Source organism: Biomphalaria glabrata, chromosome 12 (genome assembly GCF_947242115.1).
Source record: "Biomphalaria glabrata chromosome 12, xgBioGlab47.1, whole genome shotgun sequence".
NCBI classification, from domain to species: Eukaryota; Metazoa; Mollusca; class Gastropoda; family Planorbidae; genus Biomphalaria; species Biomphalaria glabrata.
This window is the reverse complement of record NC_074722.1, coordinates 37,730,231-37,747,718: the sequence shown is the minus strand read 5'-3', so window position 1 is coordinate 37,747,718 and position 17,488 is coordinate 37,730,231. Positions and strand designations below refer to the sequence as shown.

General features: G+C 36.0%; 2 protein-coding genes across 2 annotated transcripts; one reads left to right on the top strand and one right to left on the bottom strand.

The window, feature by feature from the left end:
- Positions 1 to 2,080: 2,080 nt before the first annotated feature.
- LOC129921991 (uncharacterized) lies at positions 2,081 to 11,830 on the bottom strand. The gene is made up of 3 exons (XM_056005660.1): positions 11,669 to 11,830; positions 4,230 to 4,610; positions 2,081 to 2,815 (listed from the first exon to the last, which is right to left on the bottom strand). The coding sequence occupies exons 1-3, from the start codon at positions 11,697 to 11,699 to the stop codon at positions 2,313 to 2,315; spliced, it is 915 nt and encodes a 304-aa protein (XP_055861635.1). The 5' UTR covers positions 11,700 to 11,830; the 3' UTR covers positions 2,081 to 2,312.
- Positions 11,831 to 16,002: 4,172 nt separating this feature from the next.
- LOC129921993 (leucine-rich repeat-containing protein 59-like) lies at positions 16,003 to 16,758 on the top strand. The gene is given in 2 exon segments (XM_056005667.1): positions 16,003 to 16,478; positions 16,480 to 16,758. Coding segments are annotated over 2 exon segments (516 nt in total). The 5' UTR covers positions 16,003 to 16,169; the 3' UTR covers positions 16,687 to 16,758.
- The last annotated feature ends 730 nt before the right edge of the window (positions 16,759 to 17,488 follow it).

Genomic DNA, 17,488 nt, shown 5'->3' with positions numbered 1-17,488 from the left:
GTCATCTGCCAACTCTAATTTAATTTGCATTTGTAAAATAATAATTTAAAAAAAACTGACTAGGTCTTCCAACACGTAGTAGATTGTCGATTATTGTAGATATAGATTCTAGAATCTACGTAAATATTGCCCAGACGAAGAGACTTGTTTTCCCTTGGGACACTATATATGATCTGTCAACTGTTTTCCCCCCAATCTTTCCATTTTGCCTTGATAAAATTTTTTTCAATACATGCCCGTCCATTATTAAATTTAATGTATTATGTAGGCCTACTCATGGTTTTCTGTCTGCCTCATCTTTTTTTTTTTCTGGTACTGTTTTATGCACTGCAATCTGAAATAATAGCGAAACAAAAAGTTTTTTCTTAAAAATTTCTTCGTACACTCAATGGCTTCCTGGTCGTGTGGTTAATAATCTACTTCCCAGTCCAAACCTCCCGCAGGACGACAGGGGATGGAAGCGGGCGGGGTATGAATCCGAGACCATTGATAATTACGAACGACAGTCCAGTGCGCAAACCGCACGACCAGGCAACCATTCTTCACTTTGTCCAGCCAGCTTTTCTTTGGACGACTCTTTCTTGCTTTCTCCACTGTACCTTGAAGGATGACTTTTAACATTGAGTAATGTCCCTTGATTTGATTGATGTAAAATATTGTATAATATATAATTGGTATTAATCTAGAGAAAGCCAGAGATTTTCGTGTTTAAAGTAAATGTCTGACGTCTTGTAAACCTAATCAACGTTAATGTTTCACCTGTGATTCTATGGACACCAGCTAACAATGAACAGGCTTGTTAGTATGATTACAATCATAAACCAATCTGGAAACGACTTAAGCTGAGTATTTAAGAAACAGTCGTTTTACGATGAAAGTGCACCACATCATATTATTATTCAAGTAGACAAGTATGTTGGGACTATTAGCCTATCAGTTGTATCCGAAGAAGACACTGGTCCCCAAAACACCACTAAAGAAGATAGACTATATAGAGAGATGCCTAATCCGGAAACAACTACCTATTTAAAATTTGCATCTCAGATATAAAGCTAGTATTATAAACCGGTTTAAAAAAAACACACAAAAAAAAACAACCCACAAAAAAAAAAAAAAAAAACGAGAACGCAGAAGATCATTTTTATTGTAAGGTGATGTCGCCAGCGTAAATATGTTATAATTCTTGACTACCGTAAATTACTTGAGAATATCATATATTTAATGCATTCATTTGTGTAGCTTTATTACATTTTATTGTTGTTGCTTTTTTTTACTGAATAAAGATTATCTGTTATCTTGTACTTTATAGCGGACCAGTACGTGTACAATACAACTATAAACTAGTATAAGATAATAATGTAGATGATATAAACTAGTATAAGATAATAGAGTTGATTATATAAACTAGTATAAGATAATAGTGTAGATTGTAGATGATATATACTAGTATAAGATAAAAGTGTAGATTGTAGATGATATAACTAGTATAAGATAATTGTGTTACATGAGATGAACTAGTATAAGATAATAGTGTAGATGATATAAACTAGTATACGATAATAGTGTAGATGATATTAACTAGTGTGAGATATTTTAGGTATGGGCTTACTATTTTTTTAATATGAAGAATTCCTGTTTGTGATGTAAACATCTGATTTCTGATTACAAACATACTACAGACATACATAGATCTCATAGAGTATTTAACATTGAAGCTTAAAACATATCCAGATGCAACACTCCCTACATTCACTTGATTGTCTGTGATGTTCATATATATATATATATATATATATATATATATATATATATATATATATATATATATATATATATATATATATATATATATATATAAACATTTTGAACAGGTGATATTCTCAAAAAAAAAAATCTAATGAACTCCCTTTAACTCCCTTGGCTATTTATTTTTAGTACTTTTGTAGATTTACGTTGAAATGTAAATATTCTTTTCATTGGTTGTACAATTAAAACAACCTTGACATTGACGACTATTTATTACGTGTAAATATTCTTTTTATAGGTTCTACAATTAAAACAACCTTGACATTGACGACTGTTTATTACGTGTAAATATTCTTTTTATTGGTTCTACAATTAAAACAACCTTGACATTGACGACTGTTTATTACGTGTAAATATTCTTTTTATTGGTTCTACAATTAAAACAACCTTGACATTGACGACTGTTTATTACGTGTAAATATTCTTTTTATAGGTTCTACAATTAAAACAACCTTGACATTGACGACTATTTATTACGCGTAAAACACAAGAGATATGTTGCTTTGCTAACCAACTACCACAGTACCAGCTGGGCAGATGGAAAAGCCTGGGTTTAAAGACGGGTTATTATTGGTGTATACATGTGACAAGATGTTGAACACGGCTGGGTCTAGTGACCTGAGGTGATCCCTGGACTGCTGAAATCCGTTGCAGAAGGTAGCACCGCACTGGTTCATGCCCCCCTTCACGTGGAGAGCCCCGAAGAAGATCTGCGTGGCCGTGGCCCAGTATTCATGCGCGTTTCTCATACCGTAAGTGTTGAGCGGCCAGGTGGCGTGCAGCTTGGAGGTGTTGTAGGCGCTCAAGATCTGCGTCTTGATGGCGGGTGTGGTGGCGTAGAAGTGGACCAGGTGTCCAAACTCATGGACCAGCACGTTGTCCACGTGATGGTATGGATCGTGTGCTGAACACAGGACTATGTCGTCTAGAACAACGGATCTGGAATTAGTCAGACCCATGATACTTTCATATTTTCTTCCATCAGCTGCGCATGTGTGAGAACAGTTGCCTGAAGATGGTCAAAAAAATAAATAAATCTACAAACGGAATAAAATCTGAAAATAAATAAACAAACAAAAACACACCAAAAAAAAAATTGATAGTTCTAATAGTTTCTTATAGCCTCAATTCAAGGCTTAAGTACGATTACACAGTATTAGATAGCAGGAAGTAATCTTAATATTTAAGAAATACAATAATACTTTAACACGGTTCTAAATGATTAAAAAAAATATGGCCATGGCTTACTCATACTTATATATATGTCTAGATCTAATAACTTTAAAAAAAAATTTAGGGAAATCGCAAAATCAGCAGGAAAAAAAAATACCCCAAAAGTAGGCCAAGTCTGCTGAAAAAAATTCAGTTACTGTTACTTTTGGACAAACAAATCTATTACTTTCACTTTTGGACAAACAAATCTGTTACTTTCACTTTTGGACACATAAATCTGTTACTTTCACTTTTGGACAAACAAATCTCTTACTTTCACTTTTGGACACATAAATCTGTTACTTTCACTTTTGGACAAACAAATCTCTTACTGTTACTTTTGGACAAACAAAAATAGTTAAATAATTCCGTAAGTTTCGGGAATGAATTTTTAATGACACGATGAACATGTTTCATGGGAATTTATTTGTGACAATCAAGTGTCGGAGACCATTGGTTGACAAGGACACGCCCACTGACGTCTAATTTTTAGTCTCAGCACAAAGTCTGAGACATATGTTTCGGAAGCTGAAAATTGGGACTACTGAAATTCTCCCCTGTGGAGTGTCACCAGAGAATGCCGACCATGTCGTTCAAAACTGCATTCTCCACCGAGAGGCCTCAAACAAGACACTGGCCTCAAAACAACAATATAACAAGAAAACCATATGGAGATGCTCCCTGATCTGAAAACCATTTCGCAGTTCATCCAAGATATTGGTCTAATCATCTGAACTCTCCAATGTAATATTGAGAACGGAAAGAAAAAAAAGTGTCTGAAAACTATTTTGTCGTGCGAATGATGCATCTGTTGTCATGACAACAGTTGTAACCACATGGCGGTTGTTTGTTACGTTGTTTTACATGTTTCTAATGTTTCTTCAGAAATAACCCAAACCTCCCACAGGACGGTAGGATGAGCTTCGAACCCAGGACCACCGAGTCGACAATCCAGGTTAGGGTTAAAGCATATCACACGACTAGGTGACCACTCTGACTACGCCCACGACAGTTAAAAAAACTCAAGAAAAATGTTAACATACGAAACTTAAAACTATTAGACGTAATTAGACAGCAGTCATAACCCAGTGACAGTTTTATTGCATTGATTTCCGCAATCCTTATGCGATTCAATAACACGCTACTGTGTTACTTCTGAAATTCTGGTCGGGCAAGCAAAAATGAAATCAACCTCATAATTTATCAATTACCTGCGCATGACGTCCCACAATTCCCATTAGCGATGTGAGTGTATTCTGGGTAGATGGTCATTTTTTCCACAGCTGTAAAGAGCCCAACTTTCCCTTTGGTCAAAGTCTGGAACATACTGGGCGGCATGTGTCTGGTCATCTTTACAATTATGTCTGCTGCCACATCAAGGGCATGCTGGGAAGTGCGAGGTGAACCCGCAATCTCCAGCTGGCTGTGGTTGTGATTTAGAACAGTGGTCAGATGACTTCCGGGCTCGAGGTACAGATACTTGAAGCCAGGGAGGCGAGCCCCTGCTCTTACACTCGGTAAGCTGTGTAGAAACTCTATGTCCACATCTGACAAGTGATGATCATTAATCTCAAAGCTCTGAGTAGCCAACACTAAAGAAGCAATTAAAATTTAATATTTAGAAAATAGTATCTCATAAATTATACACATATATACATTTTAAAGAAACTTTTTATCCAAGCGTTTTGTTCAGTAGATCATGCTAAGTGTTACGTCTTTATATTGGATGAGACTCTTTAGACATGAAAACGACAAATCACAGTTTATAAATACTTTAATCTTTGTTAACACTGAAAACACTTTCTTGTTCATATCCTCCATTGCGGTCGTTTTTCCCTTTTAACACGCAATCGCACCATTTCACATTCACACTAAGATGCGCACGTAACACCCCCCCTGTTTAACAAGTTCGATGTACATCGAACGTCCAAAATACAAATCACTGAATATATTATCAGACTATTCCAAGTTAAAAAAAAATCGGTAACGTATAAAACCATAATGTAATAACTAAACAAACTCAAACACAATGTCATGTTAATACCAATACAATTCCAACATAGAATAACAATTATATTCATCACAATAATAACTGTTATTATGAGCAATTGAAACCACTTCTGTTAACATATATCTTTAAGTAATCATATTTCTATTAATACAACTCCCCACTCATAATTTTATGCCTGTACAAACACCATCATTCCAGTCGCAATCAAATAGTTAACAAACAAGGTCTATCTTGCTCCATGTATATTGTAGCCTCAACAACATGACCCAGTTTATAACTAACAACACTCCTCATAGGCTACCATAGCTTTAATCCAATGCTATTTACGTCTTAGTATCATCAGGCCTATATAATAATTCCAGTCTTGACGTTTCTTTTTATGTATTTCTACCACATCATTTCGATAATTTTCTTACAAATGTAATTTTAATAGAATAATTATAATCCAACAGAACCACACATAATTAAATACATTGTGCAACATCTACGTATCTACTTTCCAGTATTTATACTCTTTTACATTTCCTATGTAGCCTTTACAAACTTCTATAATGTAGTATCCTTAACCTATATGTATATGTAACAACAATATTTACTTCATTACACATATATTTATTCATTGTAGAATAGAACAATAATTAGTGTCCATCAGTCCTACCTTTTCTAATCATATCTATATAATTCTAACATTATTGACATGCCATCCTTTCCGCTTCCCTCCTTTGCAATGATGTCCCATTGTGATCCTACTACCGAATGATCTAGCTGTACTGTTTTCTAGGCTGCTAATATCCCTCTCTTTTCTCGTATACGCCTCTCCACTATTGTACCTTGATTCCTTAATTCTAATTAACTGTTGACACTGTCTTCTAATATGCCCCCTTCTCCCACAATTAAAGCATAAGAGGTATGGACTTGTACGTCTATATGTTGGTTTAAATCGCTTTCCCTGTACCACTGATTGCCTTACTTTACTTTGATTTGGACCCATTCCTATTGCATTGCTTTCTACCTTATCTGTTAATTCTTTCTTCTCGTGCTCTCTGCTACCCATGTCATCTGATGTATGAGATCTTATGTCTTCTTCCACATCCCCATTTCTACCTCGCGTAAACTTTATCCTATAATATTTCTTCCAATTCTCAATCTCCCTTACTGAACATATTTTCACCCCATGAATATTCCCAATAATTAAATCTATCTCACCCTGATCTACAACACAAGCTTCCACTGTCCCCTTAAAGTACGGTGTGTCTATACTAACTTTAGCAATCGGTAATTGTACAATATTCCCATTAAACATAACACACTTCCTAGATTCGCCTGTATATTCATGGTCTTCCACTAAATCCTTATTCACTCCAATAATAGTGCTCCCTGTATCCCTGATGGTCTTGGCTGCCTTGTTCCCTACGAATGTCTGAAAAATCTCCAATGTTCCAGTATCAGATGACAATGATAAGCCTTGCTCTATTCTACCTTTCTCCCAGTCCTTTCTTTCCTGTCTGTTTCCTTGATATCTTCCGTTGCGGCTATCATTTTGTCTTTCATATGTACCACTTCTATACTGTCTATCCTGTGTCTCCCTTGTTCTGTGAGAGTTATTCTGTGTCTCACATGTTCTGTTAAAGGCAACTATTTCTTCTATATCACTGCCTCTAGATAATTTCTTCTCGGGATGAGCCACTTTATAAGCCCTTGTCAGTCTTACTATGTCTTCTATGGATTTCGGTTTCCTCTCCAACAGAAATATTTTTAATTCCTCCTGACACTCGTACATTACTTTGTCCAGCATGAGAAATGTCTTAAGACTGTCAAAGGTTTTTTCTACCTCAGCAGTTTCTATCCAGTTATCGAAATGGCTGCTCATTTTGTCCAAGAAGGTCTGCGGGTCATCCTCTGGTTCTATCTCACAATTAACAAACTGTTGGCGATAGAAAGCTTCTGTTTTCCCGAAAGTTCGAAGTAGTTGTTCTTTCACAATGCTGTAGTTACCCTGGTTCATACATATTTTTGAAGGCACCTCCGCTGTAAATGATCTCGACAATAAGAATGTCCATTTGTCTTCAGGGTATTCCAATTCTCTCATTTCTATTTCGAACTTCTTCAAAAAAATGTCTATGTCCATTTTGTCTTCTTTGAATATCAAACCTTTATATTTTGCCAGTTTATTCCCTGTAGAGTCACTCTTTCTTTTATCAATCTCTTTTCTTGGTCTGTTTTTAACTTTTTCTCTGCTGTCTCTTTTTCAAACGCTAATCTTTCTCTTTCAATGGCGACTAATTCGTTTTTCTTCTCCTTTTCAATGGCTATCTTTTCTCTTTCTCTTTTGTCCTCCCTGTCTAATCTTTCCTTTTCTTTTTCTCTTTCTCTTTTGTCCTCCATGTCTAATCTCTCCTTTTCTTTTTCTCTTTCCATCGCTAATCTCTCCTTTTCTTTTTCTCTTTCCATCGCTAATCTCTCCTTTTCTTTTTCTCTTTCCATTGCTAATCTCTCCCTCTCCATCAACCTTTCTTGTACGTACTTTCTTAGTTCTGCCCCTTCCAGCTCCAACAACCTTCCCTCTTCTTTCAACGCCGCTACCTCAGCCTTGTCCGCCATTTTCTATTAATATTAATCAAATTGAATAGTATCCTGTCACTAGATCTAGACTATATAATATGATATCTCTACTGTCTGTTGACAGGAGATCAACTGTGTATAAAGGACTACGTAGGTTTTACCTTTGCGTTGGGCGCCACTTGTTACGTCTTTATATTGGATGAGACTCTTTAGACATGAAAACGACAAATCACAGTTTATAAATACTTTAATCTTTGTTAACACTGAAAACACTTTCTTGTTCATATCCTCCATTGCGGTCGTTTTTCCCTTTTAACACGCAATCGCACCATTTCACATTCACACTAAGATGCGCACGTAACACTAAGCAATAGTAATACTAAGACATAAACTAATAGAGATATATACATTACTTAGATAACTAATTGATTCCTTGCATTATATTATAAATCTCAAACCAAGATTAAAGACAGGGTTACTGCAGCGATTGGACCCCGTGATGACCTGCTAACTATCGTAAAACAAAACACGCAAGCTTAAAGTCTATGGCCACATTACAAGATCTACGGGGTTCGCAAAGACCTTTCTTCAGGGAACAGCAGCAGGAAAAAAAAGAAGAGGCAGACAGAGAAAGCGATGGGAGGACAACATAAAATAATGAACAGGTCTGCCATTGAAAGAGATTCTAAGGCAAAAGACAGCGGAATGGAGAAAAACGGTCAACAAAAGGTCTAAGGGATAGGTAAAGATAAAAGGTTAAACTAAATAATAAATCTCATATGTATGCACTTGACTATTCCATTTAAAAAGAATTCAACTTAATAAAAGTTAATTTCATATTATCCTATGCAATGTCCTGGAGGTAAATGAAGCCCTAGTAATCAATGGACGTTACCATTACCGGTAACATGTAGGTAAAGTAAACTTACCCTCTCAGACTTAGAGATCTAGGATGTAAAAGTCATATATTTCTGTGGACCACAGTTAACGAGGGTGTCATGTGGCTGGCATATCGACCAACCGCATTAACTTTTCCTCAACTATTCTCTGGTACTCATTAGAACTGAATGGACTCAGAGGCGCCCTTAAAATCCCGAAATTAAAACTCTCAGTCTTCACCAGGATTTGAACGCGGGACCCCTCGGTTCAGAAGCTAATCTATTTTAATGGAACGTAATTCATAAGAATTCACCACGTATAGTTTAGTCTCTCTGTTTTATGTAATTCTAACGTGATACTTATAAATTTAGTAGAAGTCTATAACAGTAAGCTTCGGGCATGAGCGGCTCGCCAGCCTTGCAGCTATACCCAAACATTGGAAAGGCTTCGGGAGTCAAAAGGAAAAACCAGGAGTAGGTGACCCTTAGGCAGCTTGCAGCACAAAGTGCTACCGTCTGCGATGCCGCTGATCCCAAACTGGAGCGGAACTGGCGTGGAGATAAAGGAACTGCTGTGTGAGCGACACCTTTCTGACCACACCCAATACCCACGCATTTATCTCATTTCGATGTGATGATACATTGTCGTTTGCGACTGAAGGAAGCCATAGTTATGTCTAGATTCCTGTAACAAAGTGAACGTTCAGTAACGTGACAGTGTCACACATGAGTATTTACTTATGTGACAGCATGACACATATACATTTATGGCAGTGTGACATGTGTACATTTAGTTTGGCGACACTGTAAATGTCTAAATTAAAATGTATACTCTTTTTTGGATAGTATCAATTTCCAAACACAAAGGGCAATCTACAATCATCTATTTTAGTAACCTAACCCTAACCCTCACCTTAACAGAATAAATCGCTCTCACAAACCCCTCTGTAGTCTCTACGCCCACCCTTACAAAAAATTGTGAATTCTATCCTATTTGAATGTCCCTTTTTAATCCAACTGAGCCAGACCCAGTGGCGTAGCTAGGGTGGGGGAAGGAGGGGGGAGAATATGAAAATCCCCCCGGGCCACCACTTGAGGGGGGGACCCAAATGAGAGTTTTTTTACATTAAAAATTAAATATTACGCAAAATGCAGGGGGCTTCAAAGAGGTCAAGACCCCGGGTCCCCAAACGATTGAAAATTCCTAGCTACGCCCCTGGACAGACCCTACTATCACTACAGCCAAACATAACTACGGTAACAATTCTGTACGGCAGTGCTGAACAACTGAAGAGATAAACACACTGTTTTTTCCTTAGCACAGTATTCAAAAGAGCTTACAGCTCAGCAGCAAAATCTGGCTAGAAAAAGAAGTACTTCATTTAGATCTTGGTTGTTTACACTAAGAATAATAATTCTTCGATGATTATATTTTTAGCGTGGCATTAGAACACACAGTTCAATGTTTCTAACAAATTCGTGACAATTTAAAGTTGTAATATATTCTCCTTGGAGATAAGATAGAACTAAAACTAAAAAACAAAAAAAAAAATGAGGTTAAAGTGAAATCAAGTTAATCAAGGTCAGTTTGGATAGGCCTATTGTTAAGAAAGTGTCCTATTTTCAAAAAAGTTGACTAAGGTGACAGCACTACAAGTCTGGTGGAGTTAATTGAGGTAAACTGTTAAGTGATGGAATGAGAAGATATTGAAAGAAGTCGTTTCTTGTAGCAAACATTCCCTCTCCCCCCTGTAGAAAACAAAACAAAACAACAAACACCTCAATCTCTTACACAATAAAAACAAATTCAAAACAAACAGCACTAGATTTGCCTAAAGGCAACGTAATTTTTTTCCCCACCCCCCGGGCCACTTTCTTGGGAGACCCTAACAATGTTCCACGGATATTTTCAATCATTAAAAAAAAGTAAATGAAAAGATGTCTGATGTGCGTACCCAGTGGGTGGGATGGATTTGTAAGGGGCCCCATATCTCAAATAGTTGAGGTGTTCTCAAGTCTACATACGGCCTTGAGTATCAAACTTCAAGCAGTGTAAACAAAACAGTGCATAAGAAATGAGTCGGCTTATTATATTGTGTCTGTCAATAGTAGGCCCACTTAATAATAATAATAATAATAATAACAAATGCCGAAAATGTGGAAATGTGGGCGAGTCGATTGAACACATTATGGCAGGATGTCCAGCCCTATCAGAATCAGCCTACCTAGGTCGCCATAACCAAGTTGCAAAGTTAATACACCAACACCTGGCTTTGACGTACAAATTGATCGGTAAGGACACTCCCCCTTATTATAAATACTCTCCGCAAGAGGTTCTCGAGTCTACTGAACATCTGCTGTACTGGGATAGGCCTATTCTGACCGACAAAACGGTAGATTTCAATCGCCCGGATCTGCTGCTCATCGATAAAAAAGAAAAAACCGCTACCATTATCGATATCGCCGTACCACTGTCTCATAATTTAAGAAAAACTGAGATAGAAAAACAAAGAAAATATGGGAACCTAGGCTTGGAGATTAAGCGTCTATGGAAATTGTCCAAAATAACAATATACCCCATTGTTATATCAACCGAGGGGATAATAACAACTGACCTCACAGACACCCTCAAGGCCCTTAACATTCCTAGGAACATCTTCGTTGCCTGTCAGAGGGCGGTACTGCTGCAGACCTGCCACATCACCAGAAAATTCCTCAGTGGAAACTGTTAAAGGGACTACGTTGAATTTTGTTTCTCTTTAGCGAAACTCGACCCTGGCAGCGCCAGAGAATGACTACTCGTTCATTTCTAACATAATAATAATAATAATAATCTTTATTATCCGTAAGGAAATTTGTCTTACAATTTGTGCATTACACCAAACAAAAAACATTATAACTATAAGAAACCAAAGTGTACATTCACACCAGACTCACTCATAATTTACACGTGACAAAGTTTATACCAGATTGTTCTTATTTAATGATTTGATTGCCAGGGGAAGAAAAGAGTGTTTGTGTCTGTTTGTCTTTGCTATCGGTGTCTTGTATCTCTTTTGTGATGGTAAAATCCTGACACAAAGAGACCGCGCTCTTTATTTTTACACACAAAGTGAAAATGTTAATTATCTAAAGAAAATTTTTTTTTTTTAAATTGCTACAGAAACTTAAAACGAGTTCTAGAAATTTAAATCTTTACCGAAAAGACTGAAACAAATCCACACCGACATTTTGTGTCTGCTACTGACTGGACCACAGATTGGAATTTATGATTGAAACTTAGAATTTCAGTTATTAAATATTGTCGTGGCCAAAAAGGTCAAATGTTAATCATAGTGCGTTTGTGTTTATGTGTGAGCGTTGTCTTGTGTATGTGTTTGCACTGCTTTAGTACACACACTACGCTTCAAGTGCATTGTTTTAGTCACGATACTTCGATACTTAGTCATCTTACAGACTTGGTATTCATGCACTAAATAACTTATCTACTCAACACACTTGCGAACACACACACAATGGCTTTCGCCTGATTGGATACTTTTTAATCAATGGATTTTATGGTGAGATTATGATTGTCATCAGTGTATCTATTATAAAGAAATGCCCTTGTACCTTAGAGAACTGATCACTCCATATGTCCCCCCAGAGAGCCCCTCAATGGACTCAACGCTTCTAGCGGTGCCACGTTTCTCCTTCAAAAGCTACGGTTTGCGAGCTTTTTCAGTGCACGGCCCAAAGGTTTGGAACTCACTCCCCATTGGTCTCAGACAGACAAGCTGCTACACTACATTCAAGAAAAACATTAAGACCTACATGTTTAAAACTATTTTTAGATTAGTTTGTCATTTTAGCTCTAGTGTTTATGCTTGTGATGTTATCTATAAATTAAATTATTATAGCTATTATATGGCAAATCAATGGATTTTTTTGATGAGATTATGATTATATGGCAAATGACCCACCACAAAGATAAGAGATTACATGTGTCTTGTTATAAAAGACAAGAGTTGGCATGTTAAACTCGATAAGCTCTTCGACTTTGATTCATGTTTTGTCAGGTTCAATGAATAATTGTGCAAAGTTTACACTTGATACGAGAATGGGAAATGAGTAAAATAAAAACCCATCTTCAAACATTTTACCAAGAGTTAGATGATATAAGCTTTGTAAAACAACAACAACAACAACAAAACAAAAAAAACCCCAACAAAACAGAACAAAAAACGAACTCTTGGTTTCCTAAAAGCCACGAGTTGCGAAGTTACAGGTCTCTGTTCAGGCCTCTATGACGATTGGTCTCGGTTGAATAAACATGCGTCAGAGTAATATCACACGTCTACTCCCGCCATGCTAGTCTAGTGACGTAACTGAACTTGGCCACCAAACTCAAGGAGTATGCCATTGGTCAGCTTATTTGTGACACAGAAAGCATTATTATTAATTAGGTTAAATATAATAATCTAGATAAGAATCTCGATCCTATGAATTAAATTTTGACTAAACTATCTAACAAAAGTACCCTGGAACTTGCGTTTTCACACAAGACAAAAATCTCGGTATAGATTATTGTTAATCTCGATCGAGTAGAGTTGATGGGGGAGGGAGGCAAGCTCTGACAATCACAAACTATTTTCAATGACATATCTCATAATACATACATAATTGATCGCTTCTCCTCCGCCTAACCGTCACGACACAACACCGAATCGGAAGTCACGCCCCTCAAGACATTGCCCTACACACAGTCAAAAGCTTACCCAAAGAAACAAAAATTAAAGATTATTACAGCATATTGAGTTTGTTCAGATATTTTGCTATAAAATTGACGAATCCTAAAAGTCAAAAGTCATTGAAATTCATACGTATGCTCCTTTTCCCCTAGTGCCATTAGAGCATGGGACGGGTTGCTTGAATCAGACAGGAAAAGCAATGAATTAAGAGAGCCAGAGTTTAAGTCTCCAACAAGCACGACTAGATTAACACACATATGACATCTTTTTTTTAAAGAGCGCCTTTAATGTACAAGAAATTAGTATTATAAGTATTATATCTAGTACTATACCTAGAACATAGATATTAAATCCTTAATAAATTGTCCTTCATTTAGGTAACGAGGGCTTAGTTAAAGTTAAAAATATCAAGGGAACGTAGTCGGACTTACATGCAAATCAAAATGCTCTACTGAAAAAACAAAAATCAAATTTGCTCTCGTGGTACGAAACCCGAAGAGCCTTGCACATATACACAGACTTCTACTTATACACATGACAATGGGCAACTTTGAATGTCGTTAAAATATAAACACAATACTAAATAGTCGTGGTTTCTGTTTTAAAAAAATAAAAAGGTTACAGGTTGCAGATACGTAAACAATATTGTATTAGCTTAATAAAGGTAGACAATCCATGTTTTATTTTCTCTGTAAATTATTTGTTATGTCCCCTGCCACTAAAACTCTACGCATTAACTAGACTTTTTTTTTTTTAATGAGAGGCCCATATTACCACAAAGCGAGTCGATGTATATATGCAGATGCGTAAACAACTTTGTATTAGCTTGTTAGGGGTAGGCAATCCATGTTTTATTTTCCCTGTAAATTATTTGTTCTGTCCCCTGCTATCACGACTCTACGCATTAACTAGACATTTTTTTTTTATATGAAAAGGTCCATAGTACCACAAAGCGAGTCGATGTAGATATGCAGATTTACAGCGATTAAATTATTTTAACATTTTTAATTGTTTTGTGGTTATTGCCCTCATAAAATATTTAAATCTGAAACAATTTGATTTTTTTTTTCACTTTCTAATTTCAATGTGCATCTGTCTAAATATCTTTCCTTCACGCTTAGTTCTAAATGTAATAGGAATTAAGGTAGCACAACAGAGGTACTTAATCAAATGTAATAGGAATTAAGGTAGCACAACAGAGGTACTTAATCAAATGTAATAGGAATTAAGGTAGCACAACAGAGGTACTTAATCAAATGTAATAGGAATTAAGGTAGCACAACAGAGGTACTTAATCAAATGTAATAGGAATTAAGGTAGCACAACAGAGGTACTTAATCAAATGTAATAGGAATTAAGGTAGCACAACAGAGGTACTTAATCAAATGTAATAGGAATTAAGGTAGCACAACAGAGGTACTTAATCAAATGTAATAGGAATTAAGGTAGCACAACAGAGGTACTTAATCAAATGTAATAGGAATTAAGATAGCACAACAGAGGTACTTAATCAAATGTAATAGGAATTAAGATAGCACAACAGAGGTACTTAATCAAATGTAATAGGAATTAAGATAGCACAACAGAGGTACTTAATCAAATGTAATAGGAATTAAGGTAGCACAACAGAGGTACTTAATAAAAGGCTTTTAAATCTAGGAACAGATAATGGAACGGAAGGAGTTATATATCTCAACCCCCATAGCAAACTTTTTCATGTTGCATTTTCGGACTGGTAGTAAATTAAATGAGGATGAAACACTTTTTCATTTGAATTTTTGTTTATCCTGAAGAAATTAAAAAAAAGTAATAATGAATAGAATAAACGAGAAAAGGACACGATCTCATCCAAATCACAAGACGACACTTATTATAGGCTATCCCAACAAGATGAATGTCTAATATTTCGCCTCATAACCGGACACAACAGAATATTATATTCAAAACAACACACCCCATCATTTTGGTAACCATACACATCCATTCTACAGATCACTCACAAGACACCTACCCAGCAATGAAAACATAACACACCATATATATTATATAAGATAAGATAAGATAAGACATGCAACGAGGCTGAAATTTGGTACCACTGAAATTTACCCTTGTGAGGTGTCACCAGAGAATGCTGATCATGTCCTTTAAAACTGCATCTAGATTATAGAGGCTCGAACAAGACACTGGCCCCAAAACACCCTTAGAGAAGAACAAGTCTACAGAGAGCTATCTGATTTGGAAACCACTGCGCAGTCTCAGATACATGTATTGGTCTAGTCATCTGAACCCTACAATATAATAATGAGAACGAGGAAAAAGAAAACCTTTTATTCTTCCATCTTTAGTGAATAGCTACTCATCATAATGCCCCCCTCCCCTCGCCCAGCAACAGACTACACAGTGTCATAGCAAAACCTTTTTCTGCGTGCGGGCTATAGACATTTCCGATGCTCGTGTCTCAGGCCATATCACACATAACAATACAAAAATGAAATAAAATAGATTATTAACTATCAGAACCCGTTCGTTCTCACAATAATGATTTGTTTGTGTTTATTATAGACAACACGGCGTAGAAATCAATATAGCAGAAGTATCTGGCTTTGCAAGTCAATCAGTTCTAGTTACAGGTCTGTCGGGGCAGTTAATCGATTGGACATCATATAAATGCAAACTCACCAAAACCATATTTAATGTTGAAATGACTTTCGTTTTCACCATAGGAATTTAAAGCATATTTCATTACCAAATCTAGTTTTAGATAAGACTTAAAACACGGTTAATTTTACAATTTCCGGTGTCAACATTTCCAAATTTTGCATTGATATATTAAACATTCGTAACATTATTAGTCTTAAGAATCAATATTATAGAGTCTAGATCTATCCCTAAATTATATGGTATCTAATACATCTAGCCTAATTCAAGATCTAGATCTATCTAGACTAGATCTAGATTTAGATTGTAAACATGCCGAAAGAAAGCCTTCGTGAAAAATTAATAAATGATAACGAACTTGATTTGAGTTTAAACAATCTTGAAACTGTTCCTGTTAAAGATTTGGCAGCTCTCCCAAAAGCAACACACTTAGACTTATCTAATAACTTATTGACATTTCTTCCAGATTCATTTTGTTCATTAATTCACCTGGTTAAATTAGATCTCAGCAAAAATGCATTGACAGAGCTTCCAAAGCTGTTTGGTCAGCTAGAAAATTTACAGCATCTGGACCTATTAGGAAATCAACTGAAGACCTTACCAAGAGATTTTTGCCAGCTGAAAAAAATTAAAATGGCTTGATCTGAAAGATAATCCTCTTGGAGAGGGCCTGAAGAAAAATGCTGGGCATTGTTTGAATGAAATAGAATGCAAGAAATGTGCAACAAGAATATTAATGTACGTGACAGACCTAGATGAGCAGTTAGAATTACAATCACAAGCAAAGAAGAAGAAACAAGAAGAGGCTGAAGCTAAACAAAAAAGATAGAGAAGAAAGAGAGAAGCAGAAAAAGCGCCAAGAGAAGAAAGCTGAAAAAAAGAGCGACGGCGTAGAGAACATGAAGCCAGAGAAAAATTGAAATATAGTGCAGGATTAAAAAGAAGAGATAAAGGTCAAGGCAGCAGAAATTGTTTTCTTATAGTTTTGTTTTCCTTTCTGGCACTGTTTGGCGCCCTGCTCGTAGCAATAGACTTTCACTGCATTTCATCAGCTAAAGATGAAATGTGTGCCAGTTACTGGCAGCCAACCACAGAGCTGCAGTTATTTCAAGCTGGGAATTGTCTAAAATTTCTGCTCTAAATTTTTATGCAAATTACATCGAAAAATAATTTTCACCCAAGACATGATTGTGTCATAGAAAATTAGGGGAACCTTTTAAATATATTAGTTGAGAATGTGATTCCTACGTGATTGTTATATGAATTCTATTAACAATGTTATCTATTACTCTTCAATCTAGATAGTGTTACTTTTTATTTTGCGTGCACATACATTGTTTCAAGAATGATATACCTTATAGCATTCAACGCTGCACTGCTTTGCTTCAATATTCTGTGTACATGACCACATAAACCAAGTAACATTAGGAAGTTGTTTAGTCAACAGGAAGTTCATTGATTTGTCAGCTTAAAACACTATTTATAATATAGCCCTTATATTCATAGACCACAGTTATGTAGGAGAATACTAGTAACTGTTTTAGATCTTACATTTTGTTTTTAATGTATTACTAGCATGCTAATGTATTAGTATTGGACTGTAATCAATCTTGTTAAGTTCTCTGTCTGAG